General features: G+C 41.6%; 1 protein-coding gene across 1 annotated transcript in view; it reads left to right on the top strand.

Annotated features, from left to right (window-relative positions):
• The window catches only part of PLCL2 (phospholipase C like 2), a 208,183-nt gene that overhangs the window by 172,539 nt on the left and 11,059 nt on the right, over positions 1-24,585 (top strand). Inside the window, exon 5 of the mRNA XM_036901029.2 lies at positions 21,476-21,585. Coding sequence (XP_036756924.2) covers positions 21,476-21,585 — 110 coding nt within the window. The remainder of the gene's footprint in view (positions 1-21,475; positions 21,586-24,585) is intronic.

Raw genomic sequence — 24,585 nt, 5'->3', positions numbered from 1 at the left:
TGGGGCTTTAATAGGTAAGACTTAAAAAAGAAAATCTAACTAATATAACCATATTACTTAGAAATATGGATATAAATACTAAGAAAGGAAACATCTCATCTAGAGGGGTTGAATGTATCTGCTTCTGGAGAGGGGGAATTAGTGACAACTGCATGGCTGTTTAAACTATGTGCATGTATACTTCTGACAAAATTAAAGGCCTACTAAATTTACATTTAATTTAAATTAATTAATTAAAAAGATGCAGGAAGAAATGAGGGAACAACAGCTGCCACAGGAATCCCTCTAGCCATACCCATAAGGCTCAGGACAGTAGGGGTGAGTTAGGTGAGGTTAATGCCAAGACCACTGCCGGCATCCCTCTCAAGGCCAGTGCAGAGGCGAATGGCTGTGTGCCTGGATGGTGACAGCCTGGTTTCTCTTCTGGCAGGAGAATTGGTTCCACACACTCTCAGAATGATGATGGAGGGAAGACCACGAATGAAAGAAGATCCAGCCCACCCCAGACCTATTTAAATTGAAGCTTCTATTCTAAAAACTCTGAGGTATTCTCATCCATAGCAGGGTTGTATCACTACTGAGTAGAGTGGAATGTAAGGTAGCTTTCCAAATAATAAAGGCTTTAATAACCCCTCATTTTAATTATCTATAATGGTTTCTATAGATCCCTGCTCCCTTAAATTGGGTTTACTGAAGAATTTGAACTTTGGTAACTCTGGGTCATTTCATTCATTCTTTCGTTCGTTCGTTCATTCGTTCATTCATTCATTCATTCATTTTGTAGGAAGGCTATGTCCCTCCAGGGGTCTCTCTTTTTTTAAATTATTATTAAGGTAGCATTGATATATAGTCTTATGAAGATTTCACATGAGCAACATTGTGGTTTCAACATTCACCCATATTATCAACTCCCCACCACACCCCATTGCAATCACTGTCCATCAGCATAGTAAGATGCTATAGAGTCATTACTTGTCTTCTCTGTGCTATACACCTTCCCTGTGACCTACCAATATTGGGATTGCAAATTATAGTGCCCCTTAATCCCCTTCGCCCTCCCTCCCTACCCACCCTCCCCAACCCCATCCTTTTGGTAACCACTCATCCCTTCTTGGAGTCTGTGAGTCTGCTGTTGTTTTGTTCCTTCAGTTTTGCTTTGTTGTTATACTCCACAAATGAGGGAAATCATTTGGTACTTGTCTTTCTCCTCCTGGCTTATTTCACTGAGCATAATACCCTCTAGCTCCATCCATGTTGTGGCAAATGATATAGGATTTGTTTTCTTCTTATGGCTGAATAATATTGCATTGTGTGTATATACCATATCTTCTTTATCCATTTGTCTACTGATGGACACTTAGATTGCTTCCATATCTTAGCTGTTGTAAATAGTGCTGCGATAAACATAGGGGTGCATATATCTTTTTGAATCTGGATCTTGTTTTCTTCAGGTAAATTCCTATGAGTGGAATGACTGAGTCAAATGATATTTTTATTTCTATTTTTGAGGAACCTCCATATTGCTTTCACAATGGTTAAACTAATTTACATTCCCACCAACAGAGTAGTAGGGTTTCCCTTTCTTCGCATCCTTGCCAGCATTTGTTGTTTATAGTCTTTTGGATGGTGGCCATCCTAACTGGTGTGAACTGATATCTCATTGTGGTTTTAATTTGCATTTCCCTGATAATTAGTGATGTGGAGCATCTTTTCATGTGCTTGCTTGACCATCTGAATTTCTTTTTTAGAGAAGTGTCTGTTCAGATCCTCTGCCCATTTTTTAATCAGATTATTTGCTTTTTGGGGTGTTGAGGCATGTGAGCTCTTTATATATTTTGGATGTTAACCCCTTAATGGATATGTTTGCTCACAAATATATTCTCCCATACTGTACGATGCCTTTTTGTTCTGCTGAAGGTGTTCTTTATAGTACAGAAGCTTTTTAGTTTGATGTAGTCCCATTTGTTCATTTTTGCTTTTGTTTCCCTTGCCCAAGGAGATGCATTCAGGAAAAAGTTGCTCATGTTTATATTTAGGAGACTTTTGCCTATGTTTTATTCTAAGAGTTTTATGGTTTCATGACTTACATTCAGGTCTTTGATCCATTTCAAGTTTACTTTTGTATATGGGGTTAGACAGTGATCCAGTTTCATTCTCTTACATGTAGCTGTCCAGTTTTGCCAACACCAGTTGTTGAAGAGGCTGTCATTTCCCCATTGTATGTCCTTTATCATATATTAATTTATTACTTGGCCATATCTGTGTGGGTTTATATCTGGGCTCTCTATTCTATTCAATTGATCTATGGGTCTTTTCTTACACCAGTACCAAATTGTCTTGATTACTGTGGCTTTGTAGTAGAGCTTGAAGTTGGGGAGCATAATCCCCTGTGCTTTATATTTCCTTCTACAGATTGTTTTGGCTGTTCAGCGTCTTTTATGGTTCCATATGAATTTTAGAACTATTTGTTCCAGTTCGTTGAAGAATGCCATTGGTATTTTGATTATATTAATTCTTCCTATCCATGAGCACAGGATGTATTTCCATTTATTGATATCTTCTTTAATTTCTTTCATGAGTGTCGTCTATTTTTCAGTGTATAATTCTTTCACCTCATTGGTTAGGTTTATTCCTAGGTATTTTATTCTTTTTGATGCAGTTGTAAATGGAATTGTTTCTCTGATTTTTCTTTCTGCTAGTTCATCATTAGTATACATGAATGCAACAGATGTCTGTGTATTAATTTTGTATCCTGCAACTTTGCTGAATTCAATTATTAGTTCTAGTCATTTTGGGGAGGATTCTTTAGGGTTTTTTATGTACAATATCATGTCGTCTGCAAACAGAGACAGTTTAACTTCTTCCTTACCAATCTGGATGCCTTTTATTTCTTTGTGTTGTCTGATTGCCATGGCAAAGACCTCCAGTACTATGTTGAATAGCAGTGGGGAGAGTGGGCATCCTTGTCTTATTCCGGTCTTAAAGGAAAAGCTTTTAGCTTTTTGCTGTTAAGTATGATGTTGGCTGTGGGTTTGTCATATATGGCCTTTATTATGTTGAGGTACTTGCCTAGAGTCATCTATTATTATTCTGTGGCTTAGGAAGCAGTTCCCCAGGAGCCTTTTCATTGTGGAGGACACTTAGCCTTACATTCCACAGCCCTGCTCTGCCAGTTCAGATCCCAGTCCTAGGGTTAATAGTTTAATTCTACATCCTCTCATTCAACTCTCACCTCCTACTGCTAATTTGTACTGTATGTCCAACTGTCTATTTCCAACAGTTGTTTTTCTTCCTTTCTGATTTGCTGCTTCTAGTCTGCTGAGCAGTTGGCATCTCCCCTGTGACCAGGTTTGATAGATTTTTCTTACCTAAAAGCAGATGATGATAGCCCAGTGCACTCCCACATGGGGAGATCAAGCAGAACATCAGGCCAACCTGCATGACCGATTTGATTGCTCAGAGACCTGTTTTCATTTTGCAGCCTCTTCAGATCTCTGTGTATTCCATAGAAGTTGAGGTTACCAGATAACTTGTCACCATCCATCACTTGGTTTTCTCACACTTCGTCTTGCCCAATGCAGTAAACGTAAAACTATCTGTAAGATTCATTCTGAAAGTACTTCACAAGTGTTCTGTTTGACAGTGTTTGCAAGAAGAAACCTGGAACCTGGAACTTTTGTTTTTATGTCAGGGTGTTTCTCAGCTGCCTCTTATGTAAGTAAGAGGTTCTTCCCTGGGGACCCCAAGATCCATGTCCCTGTGCTCTCTGCACCATGTTTTGCTGTATGATACTGGGTCGGTCATTTGACCCCTCTCGGCCTTATTTTCCTTCCGCAAAGTGACATTGGGTTATATCATTCCCTGCTGGCCCCATGGGTTCTAAAATGCAGAGACCTAAGGTCAGTTTGCCTAAACAGCAATTTTGGAATCGTTTAATGATGGTTACTTAACAAGATTGCAAGATTAAACAAGTAATCCCTTACAGAGGCAAGGGATACATAAATCGCAGCCCATCAGCTTGAGTTTCAAGGGGGAAAATGAACACCCCACTTGGAAGGTGAAGAGTGATCTCTCTCAAGGTGAGACATGAAAACTCAAGTCCCCTAACTCATCTTCCCCATTCTCAAGGAAGGGGTGTCACCTTTGGCTGGGCACCTCAGTCAGCCAATAGTTAGTGAAGCCACGGGAAGCCAAGGAATAGTGAGGTCTTCAGTGGCCTGCCCCCAACCCTTAATTTCCCCAAAAGGCACCTGCATCATTGATAAGGGTGGGGAGAGGGAATGATCCCAGAGGTGACAGCTAGGCCAGCACAGGGCAAAACACTTCAAAATAAGTAGCGGTCTCTAGAAACCCTCTGTCTCACTACACCCCTCCATCTCTGGATCCATCTCCCATCCTGCCGTACAGGTCCTACCCCAGCTGTCATCCTAACAGTATCTCCTAAGTGTGGTCTGGATCTCCTGAGGATGCTTGTTTATAATGCAGTTTATTTGCATCACCCCCAGTGAGGAATCTCTGTGGGTGGGGCTCAGGAGTGTGCACTGGAATGCACACAGTCTGTTTCCAGAACCTCTGTAGAGGGTGTAGGGCAAGCTCCTCCTGGGTTCATGCTCAGTTCTGAGCCTCTGCTTCTCAAAGGGAGCCTGTCACCACTTGGATTCATATGTGCACTTGCTGTGTGATTGCTTGGCAGCCAGGTTATCTTTCTCTAGGAGCTCATTTCTTCCTCCTAACATAACTTTCACTGGTGAAATTGCTCCAGTGTCATGACTGAAGGGAATGGAGAGGGATGGGGGTACCTGTCCAACCCTGTGGTACCTGTCCTGTGAGCAAGTCCCAAAGCTGTGTTTTCTCATCACTTCTTCTGCCCTCCTCTTTTGCAAACCCAGAGCATCTCTGAAAGCACCACTTTTCATTTAAATAGCAACTCTCAGGGCCATCTCAGCAGATGCTCTGCTGGGCAGGGGCCGGGCTGTTTTCCACTCTGGTCTTTCCATAAAAGATGCTTTTTTATTATTCTGTTACACTTGTTTATTAAAGCTGAGAAGAGCCACAATTCAAGTAATGCCCTCAAATAAATTCTTTCTCAGACAAATACCAGATATGCATTTATAAAGATGAATAGATAGCCTTGGGTCTAAAATGAAGTAAATAACCTAGGTGATCTCTAAGGCTTTTCCAGCTCTTAGATGCTATAGTCTACAAATTCTATAATATAATATAAATAAAGCATTGTAGTGGGTAAAAGTGAACAAATTCATTCTAAGACTTTTAATAAATCTTAGATAAGGAAAAAGAGTATTTTTTACAAATCACCTTCATGTAAGGAATTGAAAGCAACTTTAATTGTGTTCTTTTGTTGTAGGTCAGTGCCATGTCAAAAACATGTCATTACATATGTTAAAATATTAAAGGGAAAACACAGTCATGCATTTATAGAACATGTTTGATGACAAGATGTTATACTAATAATTTATTGGAGATGCAAAAAAAAAAAAAAAATGAAAGGTCTCTGCTGTCATTGAAAGTTATGGGACACAGCCAAGCAAAACAGGTATAAATGAGGTTTGAAGAAAGGCATAAACCCCAAGGGTTTCACTGGTAGGGAAGGAGGTGAGTTTGAACTGGGGCTTGAGCAGAAGGAACCGGGCTTTTTAGGAGTGCAGAGCATAGAAGGCATGAGTACTAAGGCATGCTCTCTGTACACGTGGACTCTGGTGCCCTGGCCAAAGGAAGATGTTTGCTTCAGGAAGCAGCAGAAATCAGGGTTGGAAGTACAGTTGGGTTAAATGATGGAAGCCTTTTAACTCAAGGATTAAGTTTTTAGGGTTGATTTTCTAGGCCAACATTTCCCAATGCCTGATTAAAGGAACACTAGTCATGCTCCTGGGGCAAAGGATTCCATCAACAAATGTTCATTACACAATGTAGTTGCCTTTGGAGACTCTCAGTACCCATTTGCATGCTAAACGTGCTCCAGTTTAACTCAGCATTTCCCAAATGTATTTGATTAGAAAGCCCTAGTTTCAAGTTCTATCTGTCAGAGTCTTCAACACCTTAGGAAATGGCTCTAGGCAGTAGGATCACTAAATAGTTTGGGGCAGGCTCGGTACTCAGGGATGGACTCATCTTCCCCCTTGACCTCCATGTTCAAACATGATTCCCAGCAACAGAATCTGGGTCCTGAAAATCAGGACAGGAAGAAGTTAGTGGTGAACGTCTGCCTCAGGTGTGAGCATGAGGTCAGAGTGGGATGGTGTTTTAGTCTGCTCCAGCTGTTGTAACACAATACCACAGACTGGACCACTTACAAACAACAGAAAGGTATTTCTCACAGGTCTGGAGGCCGGGAAGTCCAAGGTCCTGGGGTCAGCAGGTTTGATGCGGTGGTGGGTGAGGGCCCTCTTCCTGCCTCATAGACGGCACCTTCTCTCCGTGTCCTCATGTGGTAGGAAGGGCGAGGGAACTCTGTGGAGTCCCTTCATAGGAACACCGATCCCTATGAAGGCTCCACTCTCATGGCCCAAGCATCTCCCGAAAGCCCCACCTCCTAACACCATCTCACTGGGGGGTTAGGATACCACATGTGGGTCTGGGGGGATGCAGACAGTCAAGTAGAAATCGCCAATAAGTTGTTGGAGCAACTTTAATGACCCACTGGGATAGAGTCAGGCCTGCTGACAGAACAGGTGTCATCTGGATGGAAGGGTTACTGATTGGATGAATTCTCTAAGAAGTTTGGGAGGAAATATGGAAAATCCTGGGGCATGGTTATGAGTTTGAGAGCTGGGCATTTACTTCAACCTCAAAGCTTGAAAGCATCCCAGCCCAACCCCTCGCTATGCTCTGCTTTGTCCTCGGTCTATAGCCACCATGCCGTTCTAACCCACCACGTGGTTTACTTCTGCTTGCTGCTCATTATGTCTTCTTCCAACTAGATTGTAAACTCCTTGAGGGCAGGGATCTGTGTGTATTTATGACGCAGGCCACATCCCAAGAGCAGGGTCTGGCACAAAGCTGGTGCTCAGTGAATATATGTTGAATTGAACATAGAATGCTGCATTTATCTGTTCGTTCATTAATTCACCAGGCATTTAGTAGGTCCTTACTCTCAGTCAGACAGAAGCCAAGACTTCCCTTCCCTGGCCCCAGGAGCTGCAGGTGGCCTGGAGCAGGCTGCTGCATGCGTGCCTCACGCAGCAGTCAGGGGCACTGCCTGCAGCTGGGACAGCGCACCCCATGCCTAACTCTGCCGGGGCAACTGTTGAACCCGATTTTAGGACAGGAGTTGAGTCAAGAAGGCGGTTTGTCTGGGAGTCAGGCAGGTAGGGACAGGAACTCCAGGCAGGGAGAAGAGCATGTGCAGGGCAGTGAGGCCCCTGTGGGCAGCAGACAGAGAACAACTCAAACCCAGGAGCTTTAACACAACATTAAACAAGAAAACTGGGTCTGTTAGACTGCATGCAAAACTGTATGGCCAAAACTACCACAAGCAAGTCACAACAAAAACTACACACTGAGAAACAACACATATCAGAAAGGGCCAGTGACCCAACACGTAAGGAACTCCTGGAATCAGTAAGAAAAAGGCCAACAACCCAGTGTTTGTATTCCTGCAAAGAATATGAGAACAGTGCACACTAAGGAAATGCAAAGAATGGAAGATGGACAGCCTCATTCATAAGACACAAACCTGTTACAGGACAGGGAGTGCAGTTATGGACAAAGCCCCTAAATTCTTGTATTGGTGAGCCTGGAGCCTAGTTGTGGGATATGGGAAATAAACAAAAAGCAAATAAATAGGACACTCAGCGTGTCAGACAGTGATGAGAATTTTGGAAGCAGTGAGAAGGGACTAGGGGCTGCTGAACTGGGCAGGGCTTTCAGTAGTGCTCCCGGGGAATTTCCCGGTGACCCTGTGACATTTGTGCAGAGATATGATTGGAGGTGGAAAGCAAGCTTTCCAAGCATCTGGAAGGGGATTATCCTAAGAGAAAGGTTCCACCGAGGCAGAGGCCCTGAGGTGAGAGCACCCCCAGAGGAGGAACTAGCAGGGCAGTGAGGTGGCAGCACCGTGAGCAAGGAGGGGCGAATGGGCACCGCGTGACCGACAGCCGGGAGCATGGAGCAGTCAGCTGTCCTGGAGATGCTGGCTCGGTTCTCGGGAAGGTCTTTCTGAGGGTCTGAGCAGAAGAATGGGGCTAGCAGTGGGTGCAGGAGCATCTGGGGAGGACCCCGCAGGGGGCTTTGGCAATGATCCAGCCCGGCGATGACTGGTATTGTGGTTTGATGGGTAATCCTGGTGCAGGTGATGCAAAATGGTTACATTCTGGGTGTGCTGCGGGTCATGCTATCAGGATTTATTGAACGATTGGACATGGGGTAGAACAAAAAAGGGGGGGAATCAGTGTGACCGAAAGAGTCTTGTCTGGGAAGGTGAATCTGCAGTTTTCCTAGTCGGGGAGGACTGAGAGGCGTGGGTTTGAGAGAGAAGGTCTGGGGCTTGGTTTTAGATGTTGGAAGTTTGACTTGCAGAGCTGACGTCCAAGTGTGAAGTGTAGGTGAAGGTCCAGACTTGGGGTCATGGCTCTAGGACCCAGAAGGGCAGAGGTAGTCTCAAGCTTGGCGACTGAGCCCATCTAAGAAGTGAGTGTGGATGAAAGAGAGGGTCCCTGGCCCTCCCATGTCTAGTTGTTAGGAGACAGGGGAGAACAAGCTCAGGAGGTTATGCTGCAGCCGGGCAGTAGGAGAACCACATAATCTTCTGGAAGTCAGGTAAATGAAGTGTTTCAAGAAGATGCCATTTTCATGCATCAGATCCAAATGTTTGTATCAATCACTGCAAAGTTCCCTCACACACAGGACTTCATGGATTAACAAGAATGTAGGAGACTGATAACTCACCGTGTGGTGAGACTTAGGTTGGGTGCATATCTAGGGAAGGCCATGTGGTAGTACATTTCAGAATTGCAAATTACATACACTCTGAAACAGCAAATCCGTTTTTTCAGAGTTTATTCTACAGATATGGTCATATACTTGGGGAAAGACATATGTACAGAATTTTCTTTGTAATACAGAGAACAACCTAAATTATATAATGTAAATGTTCAATAGGAGTGTCCTTGTTAAATACATTATGATAGATCCATATGCTACCATAAAAGAGAATGAAGAGATATAAATGTGTGTACATATATATATTCACGTACACACAAGTGCACACACACATGTGCATACACATGCTACATACATGCACGGATATAAGGAAGATCTTATATACATTTACATATAGGTATAACATATATATTGTTTTAAAAGGCAAGGCAAACAGTGTGTGCTATTTGCTAACATTTATTTTCACAGATGAGGGGTGGGAGAATCGAGCCTGGTGATGGGGAGATGGGGGAGGGAGAGAGATTTGCCTTTGTACCAGGTAATACCTTTTATATTTTTGAGCCATATGATATGTTATCTGTTCAAAGATTGAAGTAAGGAGAGGTGCAAAAAGAAAGGGTGTCGTGGGCAGGGTGAGGTCAGGAGGGCCATGTGCTTGATGGCGACTGTGCCACACTGTGGTAGAGAGGAAAGAATTGACTACAGAGTGGCAATCCAGTGATGTCCTAGGTATAAACAGACTCATCTTTGAGTATAATTGGGGTCAAGGCCTTTCTTTCCTCAGAGGTATGATAGGAGGAGGGTGCTTCTAAACTCATTATTCCTCATATGATCCCACCCCAAGTGCGTCGTGGAGCCACATGCTTAGGATGGTGGCGTGGTGATTAGATTCCACAAAGGACTACAAGTTACACCATTTTCTCACCTAGATTTGCCCAGATGGAGTGCTCTGGCAGAGGAAGGAAAGCCTTCTTCATATAATTCATTCACAAATTGTACTGCCATGCATTTGGCATCTCAAGATCCTGTCCTCCATCTGCATCCCATGGATATATTTAAGAGACCTGGTTTATCTATCCCACCTCATGTGGAATAGGATTTAACAGTTCAAAATCCATCTTAAAATAATTTGGCATTAGTTAATGCCAAGGCTGTTTGGGAAGAAAGCCAAGGAAAAGAGAGTACCAACTGGAACTGGATGAAAAATAATTAGGCATTTCTGTGTCTCCATGGGGACTCTGGTGTGAACACCCACATGTCAGTGGCCCACCCAAACTGCAGGCCCCTGGAGTTTGGAGGCAGATCATATCATTTACACAGGCTGTGTATTTGCGTAGGCACTATACGTATGTAAGTTAGTTGGAGAAAATAATCAGATACCTGCATATTGTTGTCAAGGTGCTTGGCTGTTGTGCTGCAAGATATGTGCAGACAGTGTTATATTGAGGTACTTTTAACACTGTTGATCAATCAGCATCTTGAATGAGGCCCAGTAGACCTGTGTTATATGGAATTGCACCTTCCAGAAAATATCTCATTGCACCTAATTTGAAAAATTTGAAATATTAGAATTATAAATATGTATTTCTTTTGTCACCATTGGAAAGATTTTGCCCTTTGCTTTTGGTTTCTATTTTCAACATATATAAAAAATAATTTGCCCTGGATATCCTATGACAAAAGAGCTTCTCAGGAGAGCAAAGTAAATTTTCAGTTGAAAAACTAATCTTTGAGTATCTCAGTTTAAGATTGATATATCTCTTTTACGAGTATTTTTAAAAATTGTATTTGCTTCTAAAAATTTTTAGCCATGTGCCACATGGTATATTTTAGATTCCTATCATATAGATGGGTAGAGAAAATCCCAACCAGAATGTTGGAAAGGTCATCTGCTTTATCTTTGGCAAGAATAAATGGCATTCATTTCAATCAAAGAGGAAATGATGCCATATTTCTGACTGAACCCTCTTCCATTCAAAGCAAAAGCCTCTTTTTCATATCTTTATATTGTATATATATTATGTTTTTTAATTTTAATTTTATTTTTAAGGCTGTTAGGTTTTCATCTAAGTTTATCTGTAATGGAAAGCAGGAAGTTTGATGGAAGTTGAAATTTTTCTTCACTATGTTCCCTTATGTGCAGTTCTCAGCCAATTTAATTATATCTCCTTGGAATTTTATACTCACTAATTTTTATGAAACACAATATTTAATATATCAACATTACCTTTTGTTTTTTTTTCATTAAGCTTTATGCCCCTCAAAAAAAAACTTTAAAATATTTAAATTTTCAGGTACTTTGAAATTATGCGAAACCAATAGCTACCTATACAAAAAAATCTTAGCTGTTTATATTTTCAAGAGATGACATGAAAAGAAGCAATGACTTTCCAAAATACAGTTCCTTACATAGAAATCAAATAATATACTTTTGTGTGGCCATACCAATTTTTTTAAATGTGGCATTACAATTATAAATTGAAAGGTTGAATGATTTGTGCAGTCCCCACCATGGACTCATGGCCTAGCCCTGTTCTTTGTTCAGGTGGCCACTGTCCTCCATTCCCATTAGGCCAGAGCTGAACTAAAGTCTTGTAGCAGTCACCTGAGTATGGAGTTTCCACTTGTCCTTCATCTGCTGTTTGATGACTCACTGTTTATTTCATTAGTTCTCAAGTTCATTACCACAAAAGAATTTGAGCACATTTTCTTCTCCGCTAACATAGAAGAAAAATAACCCACAGCTTTTCCATAGCAACGGGAACTTGGGATCACTGGGTTGGAGGAACTTAACTGCAAGTTCTGGGGCAGAGTTGCCCAGGCTCAAGGCAAACCCTCTTGAGAGAAGAGCCGCTAGGCATGCCCAGCCAGGTGTGTGTGCGTGACGTGGCCACGCTCTGCTTTCTGGACGTTTATACTGAGCTTCAGTCCATGTTCCCATGTGGGTTCATGTCCTACACTCACAGCCTTCGAACTCTTACTACCCCTAAACACACCCTAGATTTTTTACTGTAAAGTTATATAGCACACTGAGATTGTGTAGCATGTCACACTTTTCAAAGAACTGTTTGCCTAGTTGGTATTGGTTTTCAAATGAAATTTACTAAAATTTACAAAGATTTCAGTTTCTTTGGCCAGAATGCACTGTTACCTCTTGTCTTACTTGGATGACAACATCTTAATGGGATCAAGGCATCTGGTTTCCTTCCCCTGCCTTGTTAATAGTTGCCCCCAAATGCTGCATTCTGCCTGTAAAGGAAACATGGGCAAGGGCAGGCTTTATTTGAGGCTCTGTAATGCCATTTAGTTTAGATCAGACCAGTGGATGAGAGAAAAATGCAATTATTTTGTTAAACTACACAAAGTAATGACAAAAATACATAGTATTTGGGAGATACTGGAAACATTCAGGGAAATAGAATTTGTTCCTTAAAGAAAAACAATCCCACTTCTATTCCATCATTATTATTGGCCTGGTTTCTGTTTCTAAACCTGAAGGCTGTTTTCACAGTGGGAATTCCTGTCACTAAGCAGCAGCCCCACAGTCAGAAACCTGCCCCCTCCTTCCTCTCCCTCGTGCCCGCCTAGTGGCTCTCCACAAGTCCGCTAGGCAATGTGCCGGCCACGGAAGCTCAGAGCTGTGTTCTGTAAGAATATTAGAACTCTTTTGGCTTAAGTCTGATGCTTTTTCTTAATTTAGAAACTTCTAAATATTGATACTGCAGATGGTCAAAAAAAATGTTCTCAAGATCAATTCAATTCTATTCATTTTCAGGAGTATCTGGGTTTTTCTTATCTATAATTCACTAATAAAAAAACACATGTGTCTTACAGTTGGCAAACTCTCTATTTCAGCCCCTAAAATACCACAGAGGAAAAGACAGAGTCTTGGTATGCATCTTCCCCCAGTACTGACAGGGCCTTGGTGGATATCCTCAGGGGTGTCTGCTGAGGGGTGGCAGTGACAGTGTTCTGTTCTTTTCACTTTTTAGGAGAAGCTGGTTTGGGGAGTTCTCCTGCATCTTCTTATCCTTTTAAGAATCATAAAGTCTCTACTTAACAAGTAGTAATAGAAGCCTGCTTGTGAGAGCTGCTTTTAGGCACTGCATGCGTGTAAATGAATGGTCCCCTTCCCAGTGCAGGGACTGTCGCTCTAAAATATTGACAGGAGAGAAAAGACACATTGGAAACAAGAAGATACACAAAAACTCAGATATTTACTTTGTACAACTGCATGTCAGTGAGGTTAATGGTGTAGTAAACAGGAAGGAGGGAAGCAGCAGGACTAACCTGTCTGAGCTGAGCAGACGATGAACCACCAGAAGGGGCCAGGTTTTGTTTCTGTGCAAAGTAATAGGAGGTGTAGGCGTCCTGGGCCCAGTATGCAGACAAAGGTTGGAATTGAGCTGGCTGGCCCTGCAGCAACTCCAGAGGAAAAATATGTTCCCAGCTTGGGGCAAGTAACCTATGAAGCCAAAATCAGTCAAAGGGAGAAATAAAGTGGGAGAAACCCATTTATTGCTTATAAGCAGTCATCCACTTCTGCTCACCTGTGTCTCTCACAACCCAGCTGCAAAAAGGGACCCCATGAAACCTCTCCAGTCCAAATAGGTCCTCAGTCCCACCACCCTTGTAATCATCTAGTAATATGGAGATAGACTACTTCTCTCCACCCCTTGGAAACACCTATTGATATGGAGATGCTCTAAAGCCAGGTGAGAGATTCTGGAAATATTGCAATTTTACCCACACCTGCCTTCCAGGCCCAGCCTGGTAGATGTCTACTAAGGTGGCAGTTAAGCAAAGAGCCTTTTAAAAATCAGAGTTCTGCATTATTATTTCTTCACTTAGGATGCTAAAGCCAGCAAAGATCAAGCACAAGGAGTGACAAGGGCTCCCTGTCTTCCTTGTTAGGTCCCTTCCCATATGATTGCTTACAACTTTATAATAGGTACAAGGGCAATCAGCTCAACCATAGGATCTGTCTGTTATGTTCTCATTTTCTGTCTGCTCAGGTAAAAACACAGGGTGGACCTCCTCAGGTTTTCAGAAATTTAAACTTGTCTTCTTTATTATTTTAGTTTATTTTTAAGATTAAATCTAATCTTAAATTACCAGTTGTTTGTAATTTATTCTGTAAAGTTTTTCATTATAATATGTGGTACGACCTGCCTACTACATCTCCCATACATGTGTCTGTTTCTAGAACAAAAATCCTAGTTTGATATTATACCTACAGAGTTCACCTTGGCATTGACTTTAGAAAGAAACAGTTTTTACCTGCTCTCATATCATCACTTTAAAGCTGTTGCCCTGTTTGCTATACTAATGCCCCTAAACTCAGCCATTGTGTATACTAGAACAAAATTATAAGAAAGAGTTGTCAGTGAGCTGATAATAAAAACACTAATTCCCTTACCCCAGTTTGGTAAGAGCTTCTAGAAATTTTTACAGAATGTGCAGCATATGTAAGTAATGGGTTTTATTAGGTCTCAGCACAGCATAGAGTCAAATGACCTGCACGTGCTGTGTGATCAATAGTTTTATTGTGTGACCAGCTAGTGTTATTACATCAAGCATCAGTAATTACTTTCATTATCCAACATAATGAGACCTTTTATATCTCAATAGTATGGCTATTGACTACTAATTACAGAAACAGAGAACCATTCTGAGGAAATGTTGAAGAAATCTTAGATAACCATTAAGTTTTACTTCTTCAAGTATATTCTGATTGTTTCATGTTAGAGTTTTTTTTTTGTATCATTAATCTATAATTACATGAAGAACATTATGTTTACTAGGCTCCCCCATTCACCAAGTTCCCCCCACAAACCCCATTACAGTCACTGTCCATCAGCGTAGTAAGATGCTGTAGAATCACTACTTGTCTTCTCTGTGCTGCCCAGCCCTCCCAGTGCCCCCCACCCACATTATACATGCTAATTGTAATGCCCCCTTTCTTTTTCCTTGCCCTTATCCCTCCCTTTCCACCCATCCTTCCTGGTCCCTTTCCCTTTGGTAACTGTTAGTCCATTCTTGAGTTCTGTGATTCTGCTGCTGTTTTCTTCCTTCAGTTTTTCTTTGTTCTTATACTCCACATATGAGTGAAATCATTTGGTTCTTGTCTTTCTCCGCCTGGCTAATTTTACTGAGCATAACACCCTCTAGCTCCTTCCATGTTGTTGCAAATGGTAGGATTTGTTTTCTTCTTATGGCTGAATAATATTCCATTGTGTATATGTACCACATCTTCTTTATCCATTCATCTACTGATGGACACTTAGGTTGCTTCCATTTCTTGGCTATTATTAATAGTGCTGCGATAAATGTAGGGATGCATCTGTCTTTTTCACAGGCTGCTGTATTCTTAGGGTAAATTTCTAGAAGTGGAATTCCTGGGTCAAATGATATTTCTATTTTGAGCTTTTTGAGGATCCTCCATACTGCTTTCCACAATGGTTGAACTAATTTACATTCCCACCAGCAGTGTAGGAGGGTTCCCCTTTCTCCACAACCTCACCAACATTTGTTGTTTGTCTTTTGGATGGTGGTGATCCTTACTGGTGTGAGGTGATATCGCATTGTGGTTTTAATTTGCATTTCTCTGATGACTAGCGATGTGGAGCATCTTTTCATGTGTCTGTTGGCCATCTGAATTTCTTCTTTGGAGAACTGTTGGTTCAGCTCCTCTGCCCATTTTTTAAACTGGATTATTTGCTTTTTGTTTGTTGAGGTGCGTGAGCTGTTTATATATTTTGGATGTCAACCCTTTATCGGATATGTCATTTATGAATATATTCTCCCATACTGTAGGATGCTTTTTTGTTCTATTGATGGTGTTCTTTGCTGTACAGAAGCTTTTCAGCTTGATATAGTTCCATTTGTTCATTGTTGCTTTTGTTTCCCTTGCCCGGTGAGATATGTTCATGAAGAGGTCGCTCATGTTTAAGTCCAAGAGATTTTTGCCTATGTTTTTTTCTAAGAGCGTTATGGTTTTATGACTTACATGCAGGTCTTTGATCCATTTCGAATTTACTTTTGTGTATGGGGTTAGACAATGGTCCAGTTTCATTCTCTTACATGTAGCTGTCCAGTTTTGCCAGCACCAACTGTTGAAGAGGCTGTCATTTCCCCATTGTATGTCCATGGCTCCTTTATCGTATATTAATTGACCACATATGTTTGGGTTAATGTGTGGAGTCTCTAGTCTGTTCCATTGGTCTGTGGCTCTGTTCTTGTGCCAGTACCAACTTGTCTTGATTACTGTGGCTTTGTAGTAGAGCTTGAAGTTGGGGAGCAAGATCCCCCCCAGTTTATTCTTCTTCCTAAGGATTGCTTTGGCTATTCGGGGTCTTTGGTGGTTCCATATGAATTGTTGAACTGTTTGTTCCAGTTTGCAATGTGCATAGCATGCGACTTTTTGTGCAAGAAGGGGAGGGCTGTAGATATTTTGTTAAAGAATGCTGTTGGTAATTTGATAGAGATTGCATTGAATCTGTATATTGCTTTGGGCAGGGTGGCCATTATATTAGAGTTATTTTAAATAAAAGTAAAACTGGAAAACATAGAAAAAAATATTGTCTGAAGTAAAGAAAACAAATAGTTGTGTATATGAACTGGGACAGTCATTTAAAAAAGGTAGAGTTTTGACTGTGTGCCTGCCTGCCCCTTCCTCTCTCCCTTCTTCCCTCCCTTTTTCAGGACAGACAGGCTGGCAGCATCACATTCCTAGGTCTCTGAAACGCCCCTCCTGTGGCCATCCAAACCTCCTTCATCTTGACCTTCAATCCCACAGGCCCGTCTCCCCTCCTCCTAGTCTGACCTTCACAGGGACCCTTGGCCCTCCTGCAGGGAATCTGATATGTTGGCAGAAAATGTCCACATCTGGGCCCATCCCAGACCTTCTGGATCAGATCCTGGGGGAGAGGCAGAGAATCTCTTTTAAACACGCACCTCCAGGGATTCTACCATCCACTGAGGTCTGAGGCCTACTCTCTGCTTGCCGTGTGACTTCTGTGATCCTGTTAGGAGCTCCCCAAGTCGCTCTCCATGTCACTGTTCTTCCACACCCTAACAGCTGAGGCCATGCACCCTTAAAATTCACTGGATTACTGCAACAGCCTCTAACTGGTCTCACTGCCTCCTCCGTTTGGCCTGCTCAGCTGTAGTCACAGATTCACAGCAGCTCCTTGCCATCCAGTACCTCAAACTCACCCCACATGACAGCTCCTCACCTTCCTTTAGCTACTAACCCCACCGCCCTCCAATGGTGATTAATGAATGAGGAGTTTGAAAGCAAAAGCAACTTGGCTTCTTTGTAGGGGCAGAGGTCTTTGTAACTTGGTCTTAAAGTTTTTATACTTAAATGATTTTTACCAGCTACTTTAAAACTCACTCTGTTCTTTCGATAGAATGATACGCCTTATAGAAGGAGAGATACTGCTTTTAAGTTCTTAATAAGATAAAGACTTTTGGGGGCTAAGGTTTCTTTGCTGAAAATAATTTGGAAAATAGGGAGAAATTTATTTAACATCTGACCCAGACAAGTTCTTTATACTTGCTGTTGATGTAAAAAACCAAAAAGATCTCCTGTGATAGGTCAGAACAGATGTCCTGTTAATTTATTATCAAAGGAATCACACAATACACATCTAGTATAATTAGATGTCCTTGTTATATATGGACTGGCACAGTTCAAATGCGTATTCTCATTCTGTCTCCCTCTATATTCCCATAGAATGGGGTCCATGCCTACCCGATAGCCCTTACTATGTTCTACCTTGTAGTGTAGTTATTTGATGCACGTAACCATAGGATGAGCTATATTGAGGGCAGGGACTCTTGTTCAGATGTAGTGGGAAAACTTTGGGGCATTGAGCTCAGAGAAACCAGTACTGAAATCATTCTTTACCAAATCCTTGGGAAAGTTCTATGGCCTCTCTTCAAGTTCCCTATATAACATGTGTAAAGGGCCTGGAGAGCTGCCTGGTGCTGCCCTTGATTGTGTGTCTTCGGCCGTGGCCCTGGGCTTTGCGTATCCAGGGAGCAGTGAAGGTACAGGCTTGCTGCACAGGCCAAGGGAAAAATCAAATCAATATATGCTTTGAATCAGTGGATTAGCAGAATGTTTGCAAAGATCAGTCTATAAGTTAATAATGTAAAAATCTTTTGAAAGGAGCAGTTGTGTTTTAGAGCAAACCAAATAATGAAATAAATAATAATGGGACTGATAGTTCTGGTCACTTTTTAAATTTTGGGGCTTTATACTTCTAACATAATTTTTTTGGTTTTCAACTTACCACTATTTTTGTGCCCGTTTTTAAAAGAACTTAACATTAATAATACATTCTGCACTTCCCTATGGACTTTTTAAAGTCCCATAAAAAAGATATTTTATAAGGGGGAAGATAAAAGGGAATTGTCTCACCTCTTCATAGACATATAAAATATGAGCACTTCAGGCAGCAGGCATGTTTTGTTTCTTTAGATGTTTCTTTATTTCTTCCTTATCAATACCATTTTTATCATCTTGATTGTGTTCCTTCCTTGAGTCCTCAGCCCTGCCTGACGTTATACTGCCGCTGGTTGGGGTTCTTCTGAACTTTCCGCATGTTGCTTTCTAAAATCTAGGACAGGGGTTTGTCAGAGCTCAGCACCCCCTTCTGTTGTCCCATGTTTGTGATATCTGTAGGCTCTCACTTGTTAGTTGGAATTAGGACCCACCTACACACTTCCAGCCATTGCCGTGTTCTTGGCGGTGTCCACGCCTCAGCAAGGCAGGATAAACAATCTGCTTCCAGTAGAGGGAGGCTTCCAGGCTGATGCCTGGTGGTGGAAGACTCCCCCCTGTATCGTATTTACTCCTTTGTACCAGATTTAAAATTTGTAATAAAAAACCATCATGAACAGCCCTCATCTGGCTGGGCGATCGCAGCGTGTAGTCTGGGCTACTATCACTTCTATTTTCTTCCCAGTGTCTTCTATGACCTTGATGACCATGTAGTTGTAAACCTTCTTGTTTACAGAGAGCTACTTCTCCACCACTCTTCTGTGTCTCATCTCTTTCTTGTATTCCAGGCATGAATCCAACCTACCAAGCCTCAGTTATGCTTTCTAGACTGTACTGCCTCCTGACTGCCAGCCTATTAGCAGTATGAGCATTAATGGTTCCCGTCCTGAAGCCCAGATCTTGCTGAAGTCCACTATTAAATCTTAACAGAAAAGCCAGCTTATCAGGGTCTTCCCATTCAGATATGGCCATGTTCTAAGAGAGAGAGAGAGAGAGAGAGAGAGAGAGAGAGAGAGAGAGAGAGAGAGAGTGTGTGTATGCAGTTTAATGCTCTGCCACAAAACCTGGGTTCTAAAACAAGATTGGCACCTATTTGTGTTTAGTTTTTTTTTTTCAGTGTGTTAGCCAAACATATCTGGTGACAGTCAAAACTAGCTATGGTGGCCCACTGTGTGAGCCAGGCCCCCAGCCTGGGTCAGTCAAGTTGGGATGTTCTTGGGTACCATCACTGACAAAAAGAAGTTTGGAGAAAAGGAAAGTGGTTAGTGTGGTAGTTTCCTAGACAATGTAATAAATTTTACTAATTACTGTTCTTTCTTGAAACCAGTTAAGTTCTTAAGCCTTATGAACATCATGGGAATTAGGACCACAATCCCTATTTGGTGAGGAGAGAAGAAAAAAAGACTAAATTGGCAGCTTGCTATATTTATCATGTTTGTGTCAGCTTTTGCTTACTGTTTAAAGACACTAAGGAATGAAGTTGCTGTCAATCACTATACAAAGAGGTGCTTTGAAATGGTGCTGCCTAGAACAGGAGTGAGGGACTGAAGTGCCCCACTAGCCGTGAATGTGCCCAAAAGAACACAAAATGTCTTGTGCAGAGTACGACTGCTCCATGTTATTTGCAAGAGCAAAGAGTTTGAAACAACCCAGTGCCCATCAGTAGGGGATGGCTAATTCCATGCTGGCTCACCCACACAGCGGGGTCTGTGCAGCTGTTAAAAAGAGCGAGGAGAGGCTCCAGACGGGGACACCGTGTGATCTCCGCTGTGCAGTTACAAAAGCCGAGGGGCAGAGCAACGTGCATAGCGAGTGACTTTTTGTGCAAGAAGGGGAGGGCTGTAGATATTTTCAACGAGAGACAATACAGTAAATAACTAAACACTAATAAAAGACATATGGGGGAGGAGGGGCCAGGGTGGAGGAGAGCAGGAGGGAAGCAAGGCGTACCTGAATACAGTCTGATGTCAGAATCATGTAAAGTTTTGATGTACTCAAAAAACAAATTACATCCAATAAAGCACCCCCCACCCACCCCCTTCACCACCCCCCAACACACAGAATTTTTTTTAAAAGGAAATAAATGAGCCTAATTGTACTTTGTTAGTGACATAACCAAGTGAAATAATTTTCCTGACTGGCCTTGGAACCCAGTGTCATTACTGTATGTCCTCATGAGGCACACTCTAAAAACAAAAATAAAGGCAGAGACTTCAAGGTGGAGGCAGCAGTCTTACTATTAAAAATTATGTTGACATGGCTAGGAATAAAGATTTTCCATGTAAGAGTTAAGGTATAAACATAAAAAACAAAAATTATGGTAAAAAAAAAAACAACCCTGTACACTTAAATTTGAGTTAGATGTATTAGCAAGATCATAGTCATCCCGTTACAAAAAGCATACATGTGTCTGACATCTGGCCAATGAAGAGCTCTGGGAAATGATGGAAACCTGGTAGCACTGAACACTCCCGGCGCCCGGACCATAGCTGTTGAAGATCATTCCCCGCTGAAAGAATCAGAGGTCCACAGGTCCTTGGTGACACGTCCAGTTCTACGACTGAGATGAGAAGGGTTCTCATTGGCTAGAGATCCGTTAATTAACTACAACTGAACATGTAAAAAAATCTGTGCGTTGTAATGATGTTAAAGCAGTGAAAGGACCACAGCCACCCCTGCATCACTGCGCTGTTGTCACCTCAGGAGTCTGAGACCACTTTGAGTGACAACAGGGGATATGTAACTGACTGTAAATTATGGAAAAGGGTCATGATGTAAATGCAGAGTTGGAGTTCAGGTCTTTCCTCCATCCTCTGCCCTTTACAAAAGGCTTGGACCTGACCTCAGACTGACCGTCACTGTGACAGGAAATACATTCCTTCACCCCCAGTTGCCAGCACTGTGTCCCCAGCAGAGCTGAGACCCGCCTTTGTGATTCCAGGCCCAGGGTCTGTCCCAGCTCTTCCTCTCGCTCCTCCTACAGCCGTCATTCTCTGAGCCTGGCTGAGCCGCAGATGCCTCATCCCTGCAATGAAGAGAATGTCCCATGTGACCTGTTCATCCTGCAAAACCACAAGGGAGGGTTGCTGGCCTCTGTGAGGCCTCCTGCCGTGTAGACACCACAAATTGTCAGTGTTTTCCCAGTTATTGCATTCTTACACAGGCACAGTTATGAAATTCCACTGGTGGTTGGACTTCTGGCTACACCTAGAAAAATAAATCCCACCGACTCACTACCCCAGATTGGATGAAGAGTAAAATCCTTTGTCTTCCTGTGTCTTTCAGCCATGGAGTTCCATGAACACCTGCACAGCATTGGCACCAAGGAAGGTTTGAAGGAGCGGAAACTGCAGAAGGCAGTGGAGAGCTTTACCTGGAACATTACCATCTTAAAGGTATCCAGCTGGGTTGTTTCTGATGCTCTGATTTTGCAGTCTTTTTTGGCTTCATCTTTTGTAGTATAGCGTTTCCTGCATCGTACATTATTAGTCACAGAGGCTGTAGCCTGGTCACAGAAACCCTCTGCCCTCTGGAGTGTCTGCACAGCTGGGCATGCGGCTTGGAGGGAGGCAGGGAACGCCAATGGTTGGCACTGGGTGGTGTCTGATAGGAAGGGAAAGGACCTGCATTTCACCTTTGAAGCCCTGTAAAATTCAGAAATGCGAATTGCTATATGTGAATTAGAAAATATTGGTTATAGAGGAGTGATTGAGAATTTAAAGATTCTAATTACTCAAATTTCATTTAACACCTTAAAGAATAATCACAGATTTACTATAATCCCAGAAAAAAATGGAAAGGAGTTGTGTGGGACTTAATCAAAAGAAATATGTAAAGGATTACCATTTGAAAGACATTTTCCTTCTATCTGCTTTCCTTCCTTCCTTCCTCCCTTTGTATTTTTAAAAATTAACTTTTATTATTTTATATTATAAAGTAATAAATTTTCATTGTAGGAAATGCCAAAGTGGTAATAAGCAAAGGCCAGCATCGCCCCACCTTGCAGAGGCTGTTAGCAATGGCCTTCTGCCAATGTTGCCATTCTTTTTCCTCTTTGCTCTATATACCACAGCAAGATTTTTAAAATATTGCTATGAGTTACTGAGTTGTGTCTCAACTGTCTTTGCTTTTGTTCTTGATGTTTGGGAACTTGAGTAATAATAACATAGAAACATCATTTCACTGTGGATCTTGGACAGCTGGATGTCAAATTACTCTCTGGTGTGCACTGTCCAAACTTCCTGCTCAATCAAATTCAAAACCATAAGGACATTGTTGCAGCTGCCACTTTTCATGTCCTTGTTTCCCTTAAGTTGAAAGATCCATCCCTACAGCCAACAACAGTTTTCTGGATTTGATTTAATGAAAATTTGCCCTTCCAGAGCGAGCCAACTTGCATTTTCTCACATTAAACCTCTACTCATATTTATAATTAAAATAATTTTCCTGGCTTCTTCAAATACTTCCCTTCCTACACATGTACTTTCTTAAAACATCTCCGTTATCTTCTGCTTAGAATTTAACCCTAAGAGTTTGAGGTTCAGTCAACAGCAGAGAGAAGAATTTAGAGTGGAAAGGAGTTTGATTTTGCATCTTGCTGACTCACTCCTGACCAGAGGTTGGGGACCACCGCAATTTCCTGTGAACTTCAGGGAAAAAGCTGCGTGGTAGTTACAGCCTGAGACAGAAACAAATGCTTTGTTTTTATTTTATTTTGAACAAAAACAGGCATAGGGACCAAACTTTTCCCTGTTAACTATTCTTGCTCTTCTTCTGTGTTCAGGGAACCAGCAGCCTAGGCGTTGCTTGGGTGCTTGATCAAAATGCAGACTCCCAGGTCCCCCTCCAGACTTCCTGAATCAGAATCTGCATTTTTACCAGCCCTCAGGGGATTCTTATGCACATTAAAGTTTGAGAAGCCCTGGTCTAAGAGCCATGGAAAATGGGAGCCTGCCACACATTCATGAAAAACAGCCAACATAACTTAATGTACCAGACTTTAGAAATAGGTAATTGAACAAAATAACTACACTGAGGAAACCTGTTTTCATTTGAATTATCTCAAAAGAGAGAATTAACAATTCAGACTATGTTCACATGAAAACAAATGCATAGGACAGGGTACTAGATCTTCCAAAAATTCCCAGGATAATATCTGCTATGCATGGTGTTTGAGTTCGGTACAATGATAGCTGGGAATAGGGAAGAACTGGAGAGATCTGTGTGACAAACTCCTTTTGGCTAAGGATGGCCCTCCCAGTTTTTATGAATCTTTGCTCATTTTGTTTAGTTTTCCAATTTAACAATTGCTTTAAGATAGAGAAATGACAAAGAAGAAATGTCATCCATGATTACCACACCCAGAATGTTCTACTATTAACATCTTGGCATATTTACTTTCATTCATTTTTTTCTTTGAATAAAAGTTACTCGTTTGTTTTTGTAAATGCATCTTCATTATAAATAACTTATTTTAATATAGAAAAGATGACTTCAGATCCTTCCACTGAAAAATAACTATTACTAAATGTGAGTGGTCTTAGTCCAGGGACCTTTTTATATGCATATGGATGATGATGGATGGATGGAGATACATTTTGTTGATTCTGAGTCATGCTTTCTTTTTTCCATATTTTTGACATCTTTAAAATCAATATGCATCTTACAGTCCATGTGTCCTAGTTACATTGTCAGTGATTTGTCTTTCTTTGTGGTATATAAAATAGTGGTACATCTCACAAGCATAGTGCCTCAGATATTATGAAAGAAGGTATGTGAATAGGAAGAATCCTACTATAATTGCTCTTTTTAATTTTTTTTAAAAAGTACTAAGTTTCACTTCAGTGAGCTGGAGAAAAATAAACCATAAAGATGCTAAATGAATTTTTTTTTTACTCAAAGATATGTTTATTTACCATAAAATCCCTCTGAGGTTAAGAAAAAGTATTATGAAACATGTTAAAAGGAGTTATTTTGTTGGTATCTTTTAAAAAGCTCTATGTTTCAGTTATCAGCTCTGTTGGTTGGGCTCCTATGGGAGATGAGACAGACAATCAGTACCCTCCAGTATTCCTAGGTGGGGTGTTGGGTATACTGATATTTTCCGTTGTCCAGGTTTATATGGTCCCATGTAGTCCCAGGACCGTAATTCCCATGTTGATGGATATAAGTTCAGTATTTAAATTGGTTCATTGTCACCACCAGTCCAAGAAGTCACTCATGCTTTTCTGTAGCCTGAGGGAATGGCAGAAAGAAGAGATTAATCTCAGCTGGGGTCACAGACAGACTCTGTTTGGATACGTGGACCCAGCTTCTCAGAGTCTATAAATACCCTATTCTGGGGTTTCTGCTGCACAAGTAGGGAGAGGCTGTAATCCATTCTCACAGGCTTAATT

Source organism: Manis pentadactyla, chromosome 14 (genome assembly GCF_030020395.1).
Source record: "Manis pentadactyla isolate mManPen7 chromosome 14, mManPen7.hap1, whole genome shotgun sequence".
NCBI lineage: Eukaryota > Metazoa > Chordata > Mammalia > Pholidota > Manidae > Manis > Manis pentadactyla.
The sequence above is the reverse complement of the archived record's forward strand: the minus strand, read 5'-3'. Positions and strand labels throughout refer to the sequence as shown.